Genomic DNA, 22140 nt, shown 5'->3' on the forward strand with positions numbered 1-22140 from the left:
ATCCCGAGCAGCATTGGCTGAATGAGGGGTGGAGACGGAGGCCAGTGCTTAGTGGGGAAGACGTTATTTTGATGGAATGCTTCTGTGTGCCAGCCCTCCCGCTGGGATCCTCTGCCCCTGCCATACCCACTTCTCGCCGACCCCTTACCCCTTCAGGCTTCTGCACCTGCCTTTTGGCTTGCATGCCCCCCACCCCCGCCTGCTTCTTTGAGGCCCCTGGGGGTTCTGCCTCCTCTAAGAAACCTCTCCCGGTGTATGAGGATGGTTTCTCTTCTTATATCGGACACTGCTACGGCCTCATTTTAAACTGAAAAGGCAGGTACAGGAGAAGAGTCTCAGAACAAAATATTTAATGACCAGACCTTAACTGGCCTTAGGACTAGGGTAGGGGTGAGGGGTCACTTGCTGTGCTGGGTATTAACCCTTTAGTTTCCGGGTCATGGGAATGGGCTGGAGCATCCAGGGTAGTGGGAGGGCACAGGGTGGCTGGCATGCAGGGAGGGCAGCTCGGGCTTTCCTCCATCGGGCAGAGCAGAGTTTCTATGTGTTAACTGGCCAAGTCCTGCTATTGCACACTGGCTGAATATCCACCCTTTGAACAGCTCGGGGACAGATAGGCCCCTGGAGGTCCAGTTCTGAGCTGGTCGCACCCAGGACGACCTCAAGGACTTTGTGGACAATGTCATCTGTGTTCAGCCCTTGGCTTCTCACAGCTTCTGTTCCTCTTTCTCTAGCTGGGCTTCAAATTCTTAGAAATGAGAAATTGAGAGGCTCAGCTCAGGCCAGGGGTCTGCCCTCAGAGCAGTCAGCTGTTGCTGGAAGGTCCCTGGACACTTGAGGCCATTCTCAGAAAAGGGCCCATGGGGTGGAGCCACCAGGCAGAGCCACCTGGCAGCGTGCAGAGCGTCCCCTGTGCGCCCTGGTTCTTTGCAGCTTGTCGTCGCAGCGTGACTGTCTCTGCCTTCCCGGCACCACTGGCTTCTCCAGGGGATTGGGTCTTACCATATCGCCAGTGCCCAGCCCGAGCCTAGCATCTACTCGTTGTTGGACTGGGTTGTTCAGAATGAATTCAGACCTCTGAGAATCACAAGTCATAATTGCCTATCATGTGTTCCTAGCAGATTTAAGTCTTGGCTTGGAATCCTCGAAGGCCATTGTCACCTGTGTGATGTAGGGCACATCCCTCCACCTCTTTGAGCCTTAGTGTACGCTGTTCTGGAACATGGGGATGCTGATACCTCCCTTCTGACACCCTTGTGAGGTCTGACTAAGCACTACGCCTAGTCCGTGCCGAGAGCTTCATTTATCGCAGCAGCCTGGAGGTCTCCTGGGGCCCAGCCTCTTTTCCTCCCTGAGTGGTTGTGGTCACAAAGCCAGAACTGGTCCCAGAGCCCCTCCTTCTGTCACAGAGATGGCAGGATCCACTGATGGGGCCATTTCTAGAGCTCCCATTTGAGAGGTGCAGTTCCGTGGGACCAGCTCCCCTGGCTGCTTCTGTCCTCATTTTCCCTGGCCTTGATCTTTTGGCCTAGTTTTATTTTATGAACATTCTGTATTCTTAGGATCTGTTTTGAATCCTTTGTAGAAAGTGGGTGGAGTATGCATGTTTAATTAATTAATGTTATTTAATTAATTCCATCTTTAAAAACCATAAAAGTTGGCCTGTCATTCGTAGGAGTGGGCAGGATTCCCAGTGGTGTGGATCCACTTTGGGCCTCTGAATTCCCCGGGACTGTGGGCTCTGGGTCACCAGCAGTGCCTGCTGCCTTCCGAGGTGCCAGTTCAGCTTTGTAAATTATTCATTTTTATGGCTTCCTAAAAGGCAGAGTGAGTACTGGACTGTGCCCATTACTCTAATCTAGTGAAAAGAATGTCTGGGCCAGCAGGCAGGGCTGCCGGGAGCTGACTAAGAGGAGCCAGATGGCCACACAAGTCGGTTGCCCCAATATTTCCCTTCACAAGGACACATTCCGTGACTCTCAAAGTCTTTGTGGTGGAAACTGCCGCGTCATGAATGCCATATGCCCCATCTCAAAGGTGCTATTTTAACCCTCATCGGACTGTTTATCCAGCAGTAAGGTTATTAGCCATTGTGCTGTGTTTTGTAAATGCCTTTTTTTGGCGTTCATGAATATGAATTAGATATTCTGTTCTGCATCCAAGAAAGAGTAGAATATTGAGTTCAATTAGCATTTAGTCATTAAATTTTATTTTTGAATGCCTAACATGTGCCAGGTACGGTCACATGTACCTGGCTTATGTGCCAGGAAGTGACACGTGAACAGATACCTAAATGAAGTGAAGGAGTCGGCCCTGTGAAGATCAGGGGGAAGAGTGTCCCCGAGAGAAAGAACAGCAAGTACGAAGGGCCTGAGGCTGGAAGAGCTGGGCATGTATAAGTGATAAGACCAGTATGTGGCTGGACTGGAAGAGCGAGGGGGAAAGTGAGCTTCTAAGGAGTCACAGAAGAAAGGCTGTGCCTGCCCTCGGGGGCCCACTCACCTCTGGAGAGACAGACCTGGTGCCTGGCGCCTGCTAAGCCCCCAGTGAATGGCAGCCAGCATGGCTGATAGCAGCAGTAGCAGTGTTAGAAGTGGAAGAAGAGTAAGAAGAAATGGAAGTAGTTTTGGTACCGTCTTTGGTGGTGTGAACCAGAAGAGGGCAGCCGGGCTGAGCTTGGGGCAGAGAGGGAAGTAAGATGGTAGATCAGGGAAGGCCACCAAGAGAAAGGCACCTCATGAGTATGCAAATAGCAGCGGATGATAAACAATACCTGGAGTGGTCAGATCTACCTGTACAAAGGTGTGGGGAGATGGACAGGTCAGCCCACAAACGAGCATGGAGTGGAGAGGTGTGTGGACGAGGTCATTGGAGGTTATTGATGCTTTGAGTGTCCAGCTAAGGAGTGTAGACTAAGCATGAGGTGACGAGGGAGCTGCGGAGTGAAGGGAGGAAGTGATGGAGCGCTCTGGCTGCCATGATGTGGGGAAGGGATTGGCGGCTGGCGGCGGTGTTTACAATATTGTGGGGATTGTCATCCAGAAGAAGGACTTCACAGAGAGACAGAGCCCAAGTCCTTAAAATAACCTACAAGGCCTCCTGTGCTCCTCCTCCCCTTGCCTGTCTGAGCTCACCTGCCGCTCTCACCCTTAGCCACACCGCTGCTGGCTCTCCTTCCCACATGCAGGCACACTGCCACCTCGGGGCTGTCATATTGACGGGCCCATCTCCAGATGGCTGTGCCCCAGGCAGCTTCCTGGCTGGCTCTCTCACTTCCTTCAGGTCTTTGCTCAGCTGTCCCCTTCTCAATAAGACTACTCAGAACATGCCGGGTAAAATTACAGTATACTTCTTCCACCCAGGTCTCCCAGATCCCTCTTACCCTGGTGTTCTTTTTGATAAGTGCATCACCATTTCATAGCAGCTTGTACCTTCTAACACACACACACACACGCAGTGTGCATTGTGTGTTTTCTGTTTCCCCAGGCTCCAGACTAGAATGTAAGTTTCCCGAGGGCAGTGATTTTTGTTTTTGTTCAATGCTGCTGTATCCCAAGTGCCTAGGACAGAGCCTGGTACATGGGAGGAGCACAATTAAATATTTGTTGAATGAATAAATGGTGGAGGCTGGAACGCAGGGAGTGGCAGCTGAGATGGAGAGGGGGTGGATCTGAGAGAGTTACAGATGGTGGGATAGGTAGGACTTGGTGACAGGTTGGGTGGGGATAAGAGAGAGCGGCCATGGTGCCCGGCTTTCTGATTGGGGGGTGCCCCTCCACAGAATAGCCCAGAAGAAGGGAGATATGGGAGGGAAATTATGAGGAGAGGCCACAGTACTAAGTATGAACTATTATCAGACATCCAAGGGATAATTTCGAGAAAATACTATACGTCGTGTAGTTGTGGGGCCCAGGAGTTTTTTCTTGCCGGGAGATATGATTTGAGAGTTCAGCATGTGGATGGCAGTCGAAGCTTTGGGCTTAAATGGAATCCCAGACAGAGCCGATGGAGTGATGAGGGAGGCGCCAAAAGCAGAGTCCTGGGTAACACCGACCTTACTGCACAGAGAGAAAGGAGGATCCCAGGCGGAGATGGAGAAGCTGCAGACAGGGAGGAAGGCAGGAGAATGATGTTATGAGACCTAAGGAAAGAAAGAGTTTCAGGAAGCAGGGAAAGGTGTCAAGTAACAGGTCCAGAAAGCTGAAGACTGAGAAAAGGATATTCAGTTTATCTTTCTAGAATTTCATTTTTATTAACAATATAAAATAATAAATTGTTTAATTAGCGTAAACTCTACCAATCTGTGGTATGAACTCACCCAAGTTTCTAGCCACGTAAGTGTCTTTGAATTGTGGTTTCTGACACCAGTGTCAGTGGTCTTATATCTTCTCTGCTTTTCTTAATGTTCTGTGCAAAACTTAGTCACTGCTCCGATTGTAGTTGGAGCACAATAAATCTTCTCATGGGCGTACAGATTGGCCTTGGAGTTCTGTCTCAAGCTTTGTGGCATATATAAAAATGTAATCAAGAACTCTGACCTGAATAGTTTGAACGCTTCAGGGAGTAGCCCTTTTGCTTCTTTGAATTTTCGGTGTGAAAGCACATTTCCAATGAGGCTGCAACATGAGGTTCCTGAAGAAAAGTTCATCATCACAGATATAATCATTTCTGTGTTGGTCAGGGTAAGGCTAGGCTATTGTAACCAAGAGACCCAAGAATGCACTGCCTTAAATAAAGAAATCTGCCTCTTCCTTGTGTGAAGGTCTGAGACGAGAGTCCAGATTGTAAGACTAGGCTCCACTTGATCACTCAGGGTCCGGGTTCCTCCCACGTGTTGCTCCCACCATGCCCTACGGATCTCTACATGACTGAACCTGGGTTGCAGCCATGCCCGGATAGTGTCCAGAGGGAAGGAAGAGAGTGACGGGGGCAGGCCCGTGACCCGAAAGCCTAAACCCGGAAGTGGCATGCATCCTTCTAACCCACTGGTGAGCGGTTACTCACATGGCTCTACCTAATCACTAGGGCCTCAGACATGGGACCTAACCAAGTTCCCAAGAGAATAGATTTGAGCGTGCAACTGTTAAAGAAGAAACAGAGTCAGACCGTAGTCAAAGCAATAAAAACAGATTTTATTCAAGAACAAATACAATAGGGGGAAAGAGACTTCAGTGTAGAACTGGGCTCAATTCCAAATAGAGCATGGACAAGAGAGGGTTTATAGCCAAGGAACAGGGTGGGGGTCAGTAGATGGAAAAGACATCAAGGGTGAGGGGCGTTCTGGCTAAACCAACTTGGCAGGATTCTTGCTAAAGGCAAGCCAGGGTGATCAGATACCACCTAGTATGAGGAATTTGATCAGATATCAAGAATGGAAGATACTGGCTAAACTGACTTAGCAGGATTTTTTCTGAAACTGGGCGATGCAAAGACAGACATAAGTCCAAAGGTCGAGGTCTAGTTGAAAAGAGGGTTCAGAGGAGGACCCTCCCTAAAGTTTGGTCAAAGAGAGTCTTTGTTACAGTTAATAGTCTCACCCACAATGGGCTTTAACGTATCCATCAAAATCTGGACATTTTAATGAACACGCTGGGACCTTGCCATGTTCATTGCTACAGATTGTGGCAGGCTTGGACTTTGCAGGAAGCATCTAAGGAGTGGGGACTTCCCCGCTGAATTCATCCACATGTCTTCTTTGGAGTATCGACCGTGTGCTAGGTACCCTCTTGGCCCCCAGGATGGAGCTGTGGACGAGACAGGCAGGACCTGGTCATTCAGATCCAGGACAGGCCCGGGGACTTGGGATACCGGGTCCTCTTCCTGTGGAAAAGATCCAGCCATTTGTTTGCTCTTCCGGCAGCGAAGTTTTTCTTCATGAATCTTCATCTCGCCCTGCCCAAAACAAATCTTCATGAGTACAGTTAAACATGAACACACCATAACGCTGTCAGATGCTCTGAAAACCTGGGACATCTCAGCAAACACTTTCAGCAGTGAAATTTCATTTCTAAAATTGGCAGCAAATCTCTCCCCGCAGATCCTCAGAAATCACAGACCTGACATAGTGGCCTGGAGCAGAGCATTTGACGCCTGTTGACGGATAGCCGTTGTGTATGTGGATTCATATTGGCAGCCTCATTATCAGTCTGGAAATTTTATTTCCCAGTTTGCAAATACTTACGTGTTTTAGCCTCAGGAAAAAATAACATAGCCTCTGTTTTTATGCAGATGCCCTGCAGCTGTCCAGGGTGATTTATCAAACTATACTGGATGTCTCATTTCAAAACACTTTTTAAAAGCTGGAGTCTTTTTTTAGCTTTACGTTTTTGAAAGATATTAAAACCATTTGGCAGTCATTTTTAAAGCATTGCCAACATTAATTGGGCTTTCAGACAGCAGGGGTCTGCCATTAGAACAATTTATCTTTGCTTCTTTTCATGCTTATTTAGTTTAGGTGGGAACTATTCTGTCTACTTCTGTTCAGCTGTAAACTGTGTATACGTTCGTGGGCCATTCATTAGTCAAAGAAAAGGTGTATATATTCATAAGTCATCTCATTATTCAGAGAAAATGTGTATGTATGCATAGGTCATTTCGTTATTCAGGAAAATTGTGTATTAGTGACTAGAAAGATAAATCTTGATTTACCACATTTACTTCATGACAGAAATATAAAAAATGTCAGCTCTCATGAACAAACTATTTTGTTAGCTCTTTATGAGCACGCTGCCTGCCATGACATACTGTATGTGCAAGATGCACAGTGAACTGTAGAGAGCTGCAGAGGTCTTGGTTATCTTAATCAGTTAAATTGTTTTCAAAGGAGATTTTCCAGAGGTCACATAAGTTAAGGATTAAGGGTTACCCAGGCGAAGGTTGGGGTGGGTTTTCTAGGAGGAGGGGGCAGTCTGTGGAAAGTCTTGGAAGAACAAGGTGTGTTGGGGGAACAGGTCGGTTGGGGGGCTGCAAGTGGCCAGAGCACAGCAGCAGAGTGGAGAAGGCTGGGGAGCCGTGAGCCTCAGAATGAGATGGGACCCGAACAGACTGACAGGCATGCGTGGCTCCTTCCAGGAGTAGCAATGTGGAGTCGGGCTTGCCTTTCAGTCGATCTCTCTGGCTGTGGAGAAGGCAAAATTAGAGGGGCAAAATAAGGATGCAAGGAGGCCAAAGAGGAGCCCACGCCCTCCAGACAGAAGCTGCCTGAGCCAAAACCCAGCTAGTGGCTGCAGGGATGCAGGAGAGAAGGGGGAGAAGGCCCAGGAGGACACATCTGCAGGACTGAGAGGCAGGTGGCATGCGTAGGGGCAGGGGAGGGAGAAAGTGAGGACTCCCAGCCTCGGTGTGTCTTCCTGGTGGGGGTCCGTGGCCTCCTAGAGAGAGACAGAGGGATGCAGGTTGGGGCACTGGTGGTGGAGGGCAAAGCCGGCTCCTAATGTCGAGAGTGATAGGCAGTTCAGCAGAGCAGGGGGCTCAGGCTGGCCTGACGGAGTAGGCATTTTACCTGTATGCATCCGTCGTCAAGTGGTGACAAAATTTGAATTGAAAAGTGATTGAGCCAGTACCTATTATTGTTGGTCGAAAGGGCTCAACACATTTGGGATTTTGCTTGCTGAAGCTGAAAGCGTTGTGGACCGTTTTAGAGCATACTGACCACTAAACTCTGTGTTGTCTCTTTAGGAAACCATATCACCCCAAACTGGAAACTTTTGTTAGTCACATGTCAAAAGGATCCGGAGCCTCTTTCGAAAGCCCCTTGCACACTCTGCCTCTTTACCCAAATCACCCGCTATGTGAGATGGGAGAGCTCACGCAGACAGGTATGTGTGACAGCCTTTCACTCACGTGTTCTCCCACCCATGCTTCCCTTTGGCACACATTTGGAGTGAATACTTCTGGGTAAGGTGCTGTGAGCTCACACGAGTAAATAAGGACTGGCAGCTCTGAGTTCACCAAGGTATCTAATTAAATATCTGATTTCTAAAAATTAAAAAACTTGTTTTTTTATTCCAAAAGCAGTATATGGTCATGCAAGAAAAGTTAGGAAAGACAAGCAAAAGGAAGGAAAATGTAAAGCACCCATAATCCCACCAAAGAAATGAGTTCTCTTTCTTCCTGTGTCCATGCATGAGCGTGCATACGTGCACACCCATGCACACACACACAGTGGTATCTTACTAGCACATTCTTTGGTAACCCACTTGCAAAGTAGGTTGGTGAGTTAATGGTGGGCTCACCTTTGTGAGAGGAGACCAAACTGGTGGTCCGCCAAGAGGTTCCTGTTTCCTACTTCTTCGGTCTGGCACCTCAAAGGATCTTTGCTTGGTCACCAGCCTTTTTGGAAGAATCAGGAGGACCTATTGGCCATGCTCTGTTTTCTTATTCCACCAGCATGGTAGGACGTCAGCTTTGATGGAAGGAAGGTCTCTGTCTTCTAATTTTCCCTGTTGGGTTTCACCATGTTTTAAGAGCCATTGTTATTGGGGATAGTGGTCGTGAGTGACAGAGTGGGGTAAGCTGAAGGCTCTGGAGGACCAGCCTTGAGTAGGGAGTTCTGTCAAAACGTTTTATGTTCCACATGCACAGATTCTGCATTAGTTTAAAACAGGAGTTCTCATCCTGCCAGATCCAGCACCCCTTTTATTAACAAGGATTTTGTGGAGCTCCTTTAACTATCCTGAAGTAAAATTCAAATTATAATATACCTAATTTATACCTACAAATTCAAATATAATATACCTGTACCGTGTTTCCCTGAAAATAAGACCCAATCGGAAAATAAGCCTTAGCGTGATTTTTCAGGAGGACATCCTCTGAACATAAGCCCTAATGCGTCTTTTGGAGCAAATCTTAATATTAGACCCGGTGTTATTTTCGGCAAAACACGGTAATATACCTATATACTTAATTTTTTAAAAAATGTCAGGTAGTCTAACTATACTATAAAGGAGAAACAAAAGGAAACTAATTTATTATGTAATTCTGTGTGCCTCAATATACATGTTTGAGCACACCCACACTAGAAAATAGATCTGTGGCTTACACTTAAATGTAGATTAGTGACTGTGACAGCTACAAATATAGACTGATTGACGGATGTTGTATTGGTGACTCTAGTTAAAGTACCACATGTTGGGACATAATTTTTTTGACAAGTTCTGATCAAAACAAAATACAGATGTCCCTCAATTGATACCACATTTCTAGAAAACGCAGTGAATGTTAGTGTTATACAAAAATGGCCCTGTGTTTATAGATACAAAAAAGCAGGCTCTAGCCTAAAGTGTTTAAACAGGTCTTTCACATGTGGGACTACCTTGTGGTATATTCAGAAGTTACGTGGGACAAAGGACAGTTCCTCATTGAGACTGTCCAGTCTCCTGACCCCCACCCACTAGGTGTCAGGAGTATTGCTTCCCACCCCTGAGGGCAGAACCATTCTTACTGAGCACCACTGCTTAGAGTCTGGTTGCAAGTAATAGAAACCAATCCAAGCCAAAATGTGACATTTATTACAAGGTTTCAGAGTGACTTACAGACTCTAACAGCAAGAGTGTGACCAGACCTCTAGAGACTGGAACCAGGAATAAAACAAGTTAGCTGTCTCTGCCTCTGGTTTTGCTATGTATCTGTCAACAGAGTGACAGGCCTAGCCAGAGCCAGAGGTGAACCAGCAAGTCCAAATTCTTGAGAGAGAGAATCTGATGGGATCCTTGAAGGTCAGTGCCCATCAGCTGTGCACTGAGAGTTGGGGTCCAGCCTCTGGATCCAGGGGCTGTTCCCTGAGAAGAGCAGAGGGCACAGCATTAGAGTGGAGCAGACTAGGGGTTCACACACTTAAAGGCAATTATTCATTCTGACCGTTCTTCTCGATTTATTATCATCATCATTTTCTAAATTAGTATTACTCTAGAAATCATTTGTGCAGTATTGTTTGCTCCCATTCCCTATTCTCTTTTAATGGCTAATTTTATCTTCTATTTTAAATTTTATTTAAAAAGCATAGCTATTATAATAATCATTTATAGTAACTGGCACACTTTGGGCACCCCACAGTAACTACATAAGGGCAGGTTGATCATTAGGGCCTAGTCTGTTCAAGATGCTTTGGCAGCTGTTGAGTATGGGGGAGGGGCGGACTGGATGAATAAGACGCCCCCCTACCTGTCCTAAAGGAGCCCACAGGGGTAGTGGGACAACGCCCATAGAGACCAGTAACTGAACTGCTACAGGCTTCAGGCTCTTCTAGAATAAACACGGACTTCGGAGGAGACAGATCCATAAAACGGTGCTAATGATATCTTCCCAACAGGGCTGGTGGTGAATTAAATTAGATAGCATGTGGGACATGCCTACCATGTGCTAGCCTATGCTGGGCTCAGCGGATGCAGTGTCCTACAGGTCCAACAGCATATGGGAACAGGAAGGAATTAATTTAACGTGGGGGAGGAAGAAGGAAGACTACACAGAGAAGGTAGTATTGGAGCCAGGTGCTGAATGAGTGTTTCTCTGGGCAGAGAAAGATGAAGGGCATAAACTAAGTCAGGAAGATGCAGGCTATGTTTGGAGAGTATAAGAAGCTCTAAATGGCTAGAACTTAGTGTTTCTGCATGAAAATACCGGGAGGCGGTGCTGTGAGAAGGAACTGAGAGCACAAGGTTGGGGCCAGATGGGGACATGAGTTCTGCTACTTCTCAACTGTGAATGGCTTAGGGCCTCAGTTTCCTCATCTGTAAAATAAGGAAAATTGGGGGGAATAATAATATGCCTTCTTTATTGGGTTTTTGTGAGGATGAAAGGAGAAAGATCTGGCACACAGCAGGAACTCCGACTTTGATGTATGTAACCTAAGGATACAAGGTAGGGCCAGATACAGATTCTTAATGTTTGTCCCTCGTGGTTTGCCTCTTTGTGCAAATCATTTTGGAAATGCTACGGCTTGTCCCAGCCCAGATCTCTGAGGGAATTCTGCCCTCAGTTAATACTCTTCACAGTAGGACATCCTTCGTGGATGTTTTCCTGACCTATTCCCCTGCCTGGGCCAACAGTTCCCTCTGACTCGTGCATTTCAGCCTTACGTTGTCTCATCTTTACAGTGAAGCTGTTCAAACCATTTGGGCACCTGAGTAAATGATATTACTGGTCATAGGGTCTGCGTGTGGTTTATACTCTCAGAGAATTCATATTTGTACTGAAATTGTATCCCCTTACATCCCGTTGGCTGGAGGGTGAGCTTGTTTTTATCTTTAATTACCTTCCCCTGCTTGAAAATAAGGCTGTTTTATGTTTTGGTTTGTTTTGTTTTCAAGACAATTTATCACTATACCTGTGGTAGTTCAACACTCAAAAAATCTAAAAGGTAAACGTGGAATTCTTGCTCCTATTCACGTTCCACCCAGCCCATTGCTGTGCCCCCATAATCTTCAAGTAACCACTGAGATTAGTTTTTTGTGTGTCCTTCCAGTTTCTTTACGCAAAACATAGGCAACTGCAAATGCACAGTCTTGTTTTCCCCCTTTTTTATTTAAAAGGAGAATAATAAAGATACTGTTCTCCACTTTGCTTTTTTTTTTTTTTTCCCCTAATATTCTGAGTATCTGGGAGATCATTCTATACTTGTACAGAGAGAGCGTCCTTGTTGATGAGGCAAAATTAGGCAGAATGAACCTAGAAGTTTAGCAGAGAGCCTTTGGCTGGGCAAGTCGGGAGGATGGGGTGAAAGAAGGAATGTCCCAGCAGTGAGACGACCACGCAGCAGCAAGCAGCTTTATCTCTTTCCCTGAGTGACCCGAGCCCTCCCTGTATACTGGGGAATGTTGTGTGTGTCCCTGAACAGAGGGACAAAGCTCTCCGTAGGTCCATGCCAGTTAAAGGCTAGGCACCCACCAGCAGGGCGAGTCCTACCCCCTGAGGACTGCCAGTCACAAGGCCTCCCCCAGGGGAGGGGCTGGTCAAGAGGGAGAGATTGAGGCAGATGACCCGTATGCTCCCCAGAAAGGCTGTGGGTCCAGAAGACAGGGCCCACTCTGCTCATCCCTTCCTGGATAACCCCAAGGGGCTCCCTTTGTAAGTTGACATGAGCCATTCTTGTAGCTTCCATGCAGTGGGGAACAGGCTCCGTTATATGATCTTACACTGATCTAAGGCATTCCAGAATTGGGCACTGACTCAGCTTCCCTTTGCAACTCCTTTGGCTGAGCTGGTAGTCAGGAAAGCTTGTGTCACTCTCTGTTGCAGGAGTCGTGCAGCATTTGCAGAATGGCCAGCTGCTGAGGGACATCTATCTAAAGAAACACAAACTCCTGCCAAATGACTGGTCCACAGACCAGCTGTACTTAGAGACCACTGGGAAAAGCCGGACGCTACAAAGTGGGCTGGCCCTGCTTTATGGCTTTCTCCCAGATTTTGACTGGAAGAAGATCTATTTCAGGCACCAGCCCAGTGCTCTGTTCTGTTCTGGAAACTGCTATTGCCCAGTGAGAAACCAGTATCTGGAAAAGGAGCAGCGTCGGCAGTACCTCTTACGCTTGAAAAATAGCCAGCTGGAGAGGGCCTATGAGGAGATGGCGAAGATCGTGGACATCCCGACCAAGCAGCTCCGAGCTGCCAATCCCATAGACTCTATGCTCTGCCACTTCTGCCACAACGTCAGCTTCCCTTGCACCAGAAATGGTTGTATTGACATGGAGCATTTCAAGGTGATCAAGACGCATCAGATAGAGGATGAGAGAGAGAGGCGGGAAAAGAAACTGTATCTGGGGTATGCGCTCCTGGGCGCTCACCCCATCCTGAATCAGACCGTCAGCCGGATGCAGCGTGCCGCAGCGGGCAGGAGAGAAGAGGTCTTTGCCCTCTATTCTGCGCATGATGTCACTCTGTCACCTGTTCTTAGTGCCCTGGGCCTGACGGAAGCCAGGTTCCCAAGGTTTGCAGCCAGATTGATCTTTGAGCTCTGGCAAGACAGAGAAAAGCCCAGTGAGCATTCTGTCCGGATCCTTTACAATGGTGTGGATGTCACATACCACACCTCTTTTTGCCAGGACCACCATAAGCGTTCTCCCAAGCCCATGTGCCCCCTTGAAAACTTAGTCCACTTCGTCAAAAAGGGCATGTTTGTGACCCTGGGTGGTGGTAGCACTAATTATTTCGATGCATGTCATAGGGAAGGATTCTGAAATGTACACCGCACTTATAGAATCTATGTCGCTACAGAGGGATGGGGAAGGTACGCTTCTAGTTCTAGCGTTTGCCAAGGGTACGAGATTATTGATTTTTTTAAGGTTAGAAATTGTGCTTGGGAGCCATAAAGATGATTTGGGTTGAACAGTGAGTATATTACTGTACTCGGGTACATGAGTTACTTGATACACAATGGCTACTTCACAGAGAAAGGAAGGTACTTGATCTTCTATAGCCAGACTTGGCTTACAATGCCAGAAAAATATTCTGATGCCCAAAGTTGCCAATCAAATATGTATCCTTTTGATCTGCCATGGTACTACTGTATGATGGAACCAGCAAACCTCAGCCAAAACTTTTTTAATCTGGAGCCATCTTACCTTATCCTTATTCAATGAAAAATTTCCCAAAGTGATTTATCTAAACTAGGGCTTGGCAAACCTTCTCTGTAAAGGGCCAGATAGTAAATATTTTAGATTTTGCAGACCAAAAGGCCACATATAGTCTCTGTCACAGCTATTCAATTCTGCTCTTGTCACATGAAAGCCACCACAGACATTATGTAAATGAATGAGTGTGGCCGCACAAAACAGGCAGTGGGTCAGGTTTGGCCCCCGGGCTGGAGTTTGCTGACCCCTGATCTAAAATACAGGCTCTACTACTATCGCACTTTCCGCACTTTGAGAACCAGTTGAATACCAAGAATTATTCAGCGGTGCCTCCAGTAACTTCTGCTAGAAACACACAATTTGGTCTGTATCTGACATTATAACAAAACAATGCTTAATAAACAATGAATCAGAATGAGTCACATAAAAATTATTAGAATAATACTTGATGTTCACGATGATTGTGGTATAAGGTAGTTTTAAGTATGTTTTAAATATTTGTCTGCTGTAGTCTATTTGCTGTATATGCTGAAATTTTTGTATTCCATTTAGTATTTTTATAGTCTAGGAAAATATTTTCTGAGACCAGTTTTAGATTTGCTCTTACTCCTATGTAATATTCAATTCATTCTACCTGGTTGGTGGTTAGAAGGGAGCCAGAAGCTGAAATCAGGCACTTTCTTCCAATAAAACTAACTATGGCTTATTTTCTTTGACAAGCCATAGAAATCGATCAATTTTTAAACCATTTATGTCAGTTTCAAAAGGTAAATTCGAATTGATTTTTAAATAAGTTTTTGGAAGGACTTTGTTACTAGATAGTTAAGTAATCTTTATAAAGTATTTTATATATTAGAAGCACTTATAATTAAATCTGTGGTTTCTGAACTAATGGTGCTAGTTCTGTGCGAAGAAATGTAACATGCAAGTGAGATTCTCCCGTGTCATTGGTATTCTGATCTTTTCTCTTTGTTTTTGTCCAGTGTTGCATTTAAATATGTCTGTTTCTATTAATAAAATTTTGAAGAATACTTATACGTCCCACTAATGCTTTGTACTTAGAAGTCACTCTAGTTCTGTTCAAGTTAGTGCCAATATTTTTTTAATTGATCCTTTCTTTGGATAAATAACAATATTTAAAATAAAAAAAACTCTATACTCCCTATGGGGAAGGGAGGGCCAGGCCCCAAGGCCCAGCAGAGATGACACGGACCGCAGTCCTGCTTCCTCCTCTGACAGCAGCGTCAGAGCTTGGTGGGCCCGGAGGACGTGGCACAGCTGGTGGCCTGGAACTGGGTTAAAATTTACCTTAACTGCTTCTATTATTGCTGACAATCTTGTGTTGTCTCTCGAGTATTTAATGCCTATCAGTTTTGTTGTTTTTGTTTTTTTGCTTCTTCTTGCAATATCTCAATTAGAACTGCTCAACACACTTTGAAGATTTCAAACCAAAAGTGAATCAGAAAATATTTTAAAAATTAATTTGCCACCTCTGTTTGTAAACGTAAATATTTTGGGTAAGAGCCAACATTCAAAGTGTAGCTGCAGGTTTTGCTTCTGGGATGAGATAAACAACTTTTGTGGAAAACAGCTTTGTTTTTCTGAATGGCGGCCGAGGCATTTCACAGTATGACAGCCCTGCTCACACCCAGAGTCTGGCCATTTCGCTAAGAACTTGAGTTTAGGCTGCCCACCGTCAGTGCCTACTTTACTTTTCCCAGGCGCCTTTTAAAATAACTGCTTCGAGTTAAGCCTGCAATAAGTTAGTGACCTCCGCCCCGACCACCCTACAAGTAAGAGGTGCCTGCTACCCTGCTTTCTATCTCCTGCTCCTCAGGACATGGGATGGAGGGCTGCCTGTCCGTCCCCCCACCCCCCAGCAATAAATCCTGTGACTACTTCCTTTGTGTGAATGTAATTGAAACTGCCTCTTCAGTCAAAACGACCCCATAGGTGGGTTTCACTTCCCCTAAGTGGGAGCTCAGACGCAGAGGGAGCTACCTGCTGCCTCCGTGTGTGGGTTGCTTGTGCTTCCTCATTCAGCACGTCATAATCTGCATCTTCTTTTTTCTTTTCCATATTTTTAAAATTGTATTTTTTAGTTATAGTTGGCCTACAATATTAGTTTCAGGGGTACAACATAGTGATTAGACATTTATATACTATTCTTAATTCAATACACCAGCTCCAGCTTCTCAACACAGCCTCTCAAGACATCGGGTAAGCATAGCATTAAAATATCTTCCTCAATGTCAAGTTCTGAGACATTTCATTCTATAAAAAAACACTGAGCACTGAACTGAGATGAGTGGATTTAGTCTTTGGTATCTGGGTAGCTGTCTTAATGGCTTAGTTCATGGCAGGTGGGGGTGTATACAGGTGTATATTCTGCTTTCTTGTTTTTTATTAAAATGAATACATGCACACTGGAAAACAATCAAACGATACTGAAAACAACTTCAAAAGTGAAATTCTCCTCTAATCCCATCTCCAGAGAGAACAGTGTGAGCTGCCTGACAGATATTCTTACAGAAAATTTCCATGACAATGCAGGAAATATATGTAATTTTTAATAGGAACAAAATATTTTAAATATGTTATTCTGTGCTTGCTTCCCTTAAAAATATTTTTTCTTCAATTGTTTCCTTTAACGATATGTCTTAGACATGTTTCTCGTTAACTTGCTTCTCTTAGTATCTCTGGGAGATGTTTCCACATTGAGATAGACAAGTAGGTAGGTAGGTACATAGATAGATGGAGAGATAGATAGATGTAGATAGATAGATATAGATATAGATAGTTCTTTTTATAGCCCCTGCATAATATTTCATGATATAGATGAAACATTTTTTTAAATCTCATTACAAATTAATGAAACTAAAACTTAAAATCAAGACACTGAAACAGGACTACAAGGCTTTTGAGTTACACAGAACAAAGCAGAAGCCAGCAAATAAATGAGTGATGTATTCTTTAATTTCACTTGTAGACAGAATTGAAAAACTTAATCTAATATTGTTATTAATCTGTTTTGAGAGTCTTCACAGCTATAGCAGAATTAGACTTTTGGAAAGATTTGAGTGATTCCGTTTCTTAGAGCTCGTAAAGACTGATGCTGGAGGGGCAGGGATGCAGGCTTCCGTGTCTCTGAATCTTCAGGAAGCCTTCAGAAGAGATTTAGCTGCCCAGGCTATGGTGGATGTACCCTAGTGTACTTAAACACAACCACAATAGAAAGCAGAAAACAGCTTGGGTTTACATTGCAGTTGTCGCTTTGATGGTGGCTGGCACAGAGTTCTGGCCTGGGCATCTGGTGGCTCTCATTGCTCAAGGCCATGGACCTCAGTGTTGGGGTCTTACCCCTGCATAGTGCCTACCCAGTGGCCAGCTCAGATGAGTAGTAATAGCTTCTGCTTAAGAGGAGCCAGCTGAATTCATCAGAGTGGCTGGCTAGGCCTTCTGGCCTCTGAAGCCCACCTGTCCGCTAAGACCGACCTTGATCGCTGAGGGGCCAGCATGACTCCTCCCTGAGCAACAGAGCCCCCTCAGCAGAGGGATAGCCTGAGGCCTGGCTTCTAGATAACTGTCAGTAGTAAAGGCACCATTTGGGGGGGGGCATGCTTCCCTCCAGGGGCCCCACAAGCATTTATCAATCTAAACAACTTTCTGAGGAAGGTCCTATTACCCCTAATACAAATGAGAAAACAGGCTCAGGGGAGTGAAGTCACTTTTCCAGAGTCAAAGCCCAGAATGTAACCCAAGTTCACATGACACCAGAAAACACCATGGAAAGGCTTTACCTACACTAATTTAATCCTAATAGTCTACACGATACCATATTTGCTGGTGAATATCAGTGAATGCTAAAACACAGTCGGGTTTCAAGTTATCAACTTAAATCTAAATGGTTAGGACAATAGTCTGACTCTGCTTCTTACCATCTGTGATTGCTGTTTGTGTTAAGAAAAAACTTACATAATGTACAGCTAACCTTTGCCGTGATGTTATACCCAACCACTAGGGGGTAGCATCAAATAAATTTTTAGAGTTCAAGACCGAGTCTTCCATCTAAAGGAAGTAGGGTAGTTTTGTGATGTGTTTTAATAGGGTGAACAGCCATCTGTCCGGTTTGCCTGGGACTGAGGGGTTTCCCAGGATGAGGGACTTCCAGTGATAAAACTGGGCAAGTCTCAGGCAAACTGGGACAAGCTGGTGACACTAGTGTTATATGTTGAGACGTGCATTAGATGCTACTTTTATTCCCACTTTATAGAAATGGGGAAGCATAAAGGAGTGACCTTCTGAGTTTACACATAGCTAGCTAGTATGCAGCAGAGCTGGGACTCAAAGCTGTTGTCAATGAACTCGAAGGACCACATTTTTAAACAGGATATAATAATGCTTCTGTGAACCTTTTGGCACTATTTGGTGACATGCAACAGAAACCTGATTACAGTGGTTAAACAAATAAAGCCTTTCATTTTCTTCGGTGGGTCCACCATGTCATCAGAAACCCAGACTGCTATTTAAACCTCACTGGCCAGAATGGGGTCCCTTGGCCCACCTCTACTGCAAAGGAGTCTAGGGAAGTGGGGATTGTTATGGGGCATATTGCTGTCTCAAACAAATCAGACACCTCTTAATAAGGAAGAAGGGGAAAGTGGATACTGGAGAGAGAACTAGCAGTGACTGCTACATTCTCCAAAGCCACCCATTGAAATTGAAGGTGTGGATGCAGCACCACCCTTATCCCCCACTTCAGGACTTATTTCCCCAGTGGCTGGGAGTGTGCAGGCTGGTGGTACCTCCTTTCCAGGCCAGCGACATCCAACGACTGGGCAGGGCAGAGATATAAAGCCCTGGAGACAACTCTGAAGGACCATCCCAGCTTCAGCACTCCCCACAGGGTCAGTTGCAGTCTTGTGACTACATCGCAGCCCACTTCTGCGTCATCCTGCTTCTTTCCCTTCCTTCACACTGTTGACCCCAAGAATAGTCCCCAGTAAACTTCCTGCAGACATACCTGTCTCAGAGCCTGCTTCCTGGGAACCAGCCTGCAACAGGAGGCAAGCAACCCCAAGGCGTTAAAGCCTCTGCTAGTCTGGGCAGTAAAGCTGGAGTCAGCTATTTGAAAGAGATAATGTATCTATTGATGACAAACGTCCATTACTGCTTTTGAGAGGCTTTCCATTTTATTGTGGAAGCTAAGTAAGCACACAGGAAGCAATAGGAGAAACTGGATCCTGGACAGTCCAGAGCTAATGACAGAAGCCTGTTCCACCAAGACTTACCATTGATTGAACACCATGGACTGAGCACTCAGCTGACATAGTCTCTATGTCTCACAGCATGAGTAGACATTTATTATCTCTGTTTTACAAGTAAGGACACAGGCCCAGAGGTAGGCATCTGCCCCCGATCACACAGTCAGAGTAAGTGGCAGACTTAGGCCTGGAACATGACTTATCGTAGACTGCAAGGCTCTCTCAGGTCCCTGAGCACACCACTTCCTCTACCCCATCACTGCGTTACCCTCACACAATGGAATAAGTAAGATATGAAACTTGAGGGTATAGCTGAGAATCTATCCCACTCCAGGGAATAACCTCCTTCTTGCATTTCTGTGCAGACATTCATGTTTTTAGTTCCTTTCGTTTCTCTTTTCCCGTATTCTTTCTAAGGCAGCATCTTCAAGAAAGTATTATAGGATCATCTTATAATGGGTTGTTTAAGCTTGGGTTCCTCTGAAAGCAGAATCTGAGAAAAAAGCTTAAGTCTATGTGTTTACTAGGGAATGCAGTCCCAAGGAGCAGGAGTCGTGTGGGGCAGCGGAGCTTACCAGCCAATCAGATTTGGCCCTGTGGGGGAGGGTTCAGCACAGAAAGATGGCATTTGCCTGCTGGCTACACAGGAGAGCGACCCCACACAGGGAAATTGGCGACTATCTTCCAGCCCTCACCTGAAGCGACACACCTTAGTCTGCCTCCTGTTTGTCTTCGATGCCCCCTGAGTCACCGTCCCTCTACCAGAGCCCAAGGCAAGTGCCTGCGAGCGAGTGAGTCTGTGCGTGAGCCCTTTTAAGAGGACAGCTGGGTTTCCTGCAACCTCCTGTCCCACTCAGACGGTCAGAATCCCCACTGTTTTTCCAAGCCAGATGTTGTGGGGGCTCCTCTTCCTGGCACCAGTACTCCAGGCTGAGGGGCTTGGTGTGAGGCTAGAGTCCCTTGCTTCTCTGGGGGGAACCTCTGTGGCCAACATATTCCTCCCAATTTTCATCTGCCACTCGGAGGTTTGGGGCTGGCCAGTTTTGCATCTCTGCCCCTCCTACCAGTCTTGACATGGCTTCTTTATATCCTTAGTTATAAGACTTCTGTTCAGCTAGACTTCAGGTAGTTCTCCAAGTGGATTGTTCTATAATTTAGTTGTAACTTTGATGTGTTCACGGGATAAGGCAAGCACGGCATTTACCCTGCCATCTTGGATCTCCTCATTACTCTTTTAACGGTTCTGAATCACAAAAACTGGCTGGAACCAGAACGTGTCCCTGCGCATTTTGTTAAGCCAGGGGGCCCACCTCGAGGCCTAGCATCAGGCTCTAGGCATAACTGGTAGATACAACTCTCTGGACCCATGCACTTTCCTTTGGAGGAGAAAAGAACTCGAATTTTCTGACCCCTTGCCTTTATGCCCCATGCCATGTTTGACACCTATGTAAACATCTCAATTATTCCCCACAGTAAATTAAGCTCACTGTCTGCCCTTGCCCATGTTTCCTTCATTCTCTGTATCTAATCTCCATCTTCCTGCTTTAGTCAGAGTTGCTATCCATTTCAGAAGAAGCAGCTGACCACAGAGTTCAGCAAAGGAATAGGAGTCTGGAGGTTTTAGGCCATTGGTCTGGCTCTTCCCTTGGCCCCTAGATACGCTGAAGGAGAAGCAGCCTGGGAGGTGACGTGCACCTCAACAGAAGACAGATCCTGCCCTCCGTGCCTCAGCTTTAGGGGCCGACTAGTGCTCCTGGGGCAGACTAGTGAGGCGCTCCTCCCCCTCCACTCTCCCTCCTCCCCAATGTTGGTGTGCCCCTGGCAGCAGTCCTAGGAAAGGCAAGTCCTCCTCCTCATGCGTAGCTGCCTGGCTTCCTCCCAGCTCAGAGCCAAGCATGTCGTGGTTAGGCAGTCCCCAGATGAGAAGTCCTTTCAGGAGCCTTTCTTCAAAAGCTAGGAGAGACTGGGGCTTCCAGGGCCTGCGGTGGAGCCTCCAGTGTGCAGAATGTGGAAATGAAGGAAGGCCACACTGCCCTCTAGTGACAACTTGGCCTGGCCCTTGCTCTGCAGCTTTTCTTGTTCTCCACACCAGGTGAGGCCTCTTTCCCAGCAAGCTGGAGCTCCCTCTGGTGGCCTAGGAGTCAACTCTTCTTCCACCAGCTTACATTGTCTTCCAGGGTGTAGGTAGCAAGTAGAAATGCACTCTGTTACCTAAATGATCTCGCCACAAGTGCCCTTTTGTCCCAATGATGAACTCACTGTTTACTGTTCTCAACAACTGACTCCCTGACGGGCAGACTAACCATTAAGCTTACCTTCTGACTGATGGATCCTGGCAACTGACTGACTGGTTAGCTGATTAAGTTTCTAAACCACAAATCATTTGACCTACTGGCTTTCTAACTGACCTACTAATCCTAAATAACTAAACATCTGATAAGCTTGAACTGCATGCCTGGCTGACTCTTCCACTAACCAGCTGAATGACTGCCCAGCAGGGGACCTGCAAGACTAACTGGCTGGCTCCTGTAACTAAGGGTAACAGACGGATGGGAGGCCAGGTGCCCCTTTCTCACACCCTGACTCCTCTGGGTGCTTGAATCCCTACTTTTCTCCCCTCTAGGGTCACTTAAAGACTGCAGAGAGGACAACCAGAAAACTGACTTTCTGATGGACCTCTAGTGAGGTTCTTAACCAGGGCCCCACAGATGGGTTTCAATTTTCTTTTCAAAATAGTGTAGATATGAAGATGTGTGTTTATCTGGGAAGAGGGTTCACAGATTTCATTGGGGTCTTAGAAGACTCCAGCACACATAAGTATGTTCAGAACCACTGCTCTGGGAAGGCCCTCTGCAAACACATTCAGAATATGGAAAACCCTGACCTGAATTCAAGCCCCATTTCCCTCTCCCATTAGGCCAGGGTGGCAGGAAGGAAACTAGGAAGAGTCAGAGTCATAGTGGACATGGACATAGTAGGAAGTCTAAAAGCTGTGCTGTATGTGAAGTTTCCAGAAAATGAGCCAAAGCAATCAACATATGTCCTTTTGGGAGGCAACACTTAGCCCAAGATGGAAGGGCATCCTCAGCTCTGGGCAGAAGCTCTTTGAGCTGAGATGAAGGATCCATGTATCAGGGCCCTCCTTGTCTGGGGCAGGGAGTTTGTGGATGTGATCATGAGTAGCCCTGTGACTGTGTGTGTTCACATACCAGTGTGCTCACAAGGGTGGGTATAACAGAACTGTGTGATTGCATGAATGTCCTTTGGGTCAAAAGGTGCATCTGCGTAGTTTTGTGGGTGGATTTGCACGT

At 46.1% G+C, this 22140-nt stretch overlaps 1 protein-coding gene across 9 annotated transcripts in view; it reads left to right on the plus strand.

The window, feature by feature from the left end:
* PXYLP1 (2-phosphoxylose phosphatase 1) overlaps window positions 1-14596 on the plus strand; it is a 65384-nt gene extending 50788 nt beyond the window's left edge. For all 9 annotated transcript variants that reach the window (XM_019747398.2, XM_074312931.1, XM_074312932.1 and 6 more), the window contains 2 exons: window positions 7678-7817; window positions 12235-14596. In XM_019747398.2, coding sequence (XP_019602957.2) covers window positions 7678-7817; window positions 12235-13172 — 1078 coding nt within the window. In that variant the 3' untranslated portion in view covers window positions 13173-14596. The remainder of the gene's footprint in view (window positions 1-7677; window positions 7818-12234) is intronic.
* Window positions 14597-22140: the final 7544 nt, after the last annotated feature.

The sequence above is a fragment of the Rhinolophus sinicus genome, linkage group LG10 (assembly GCF_036562045.2).
Source record: "Rhinolophus sinicus isolate RSC01 linkage group LG10, ASM3656204v1, whole genome shotgun sequence".
NCBI lineage: Eukaryota > Metazoa > Chordata > Mammalia > Chiroptera > Rhinolophidae > Rhinolophus > Rhinolophus sinicus.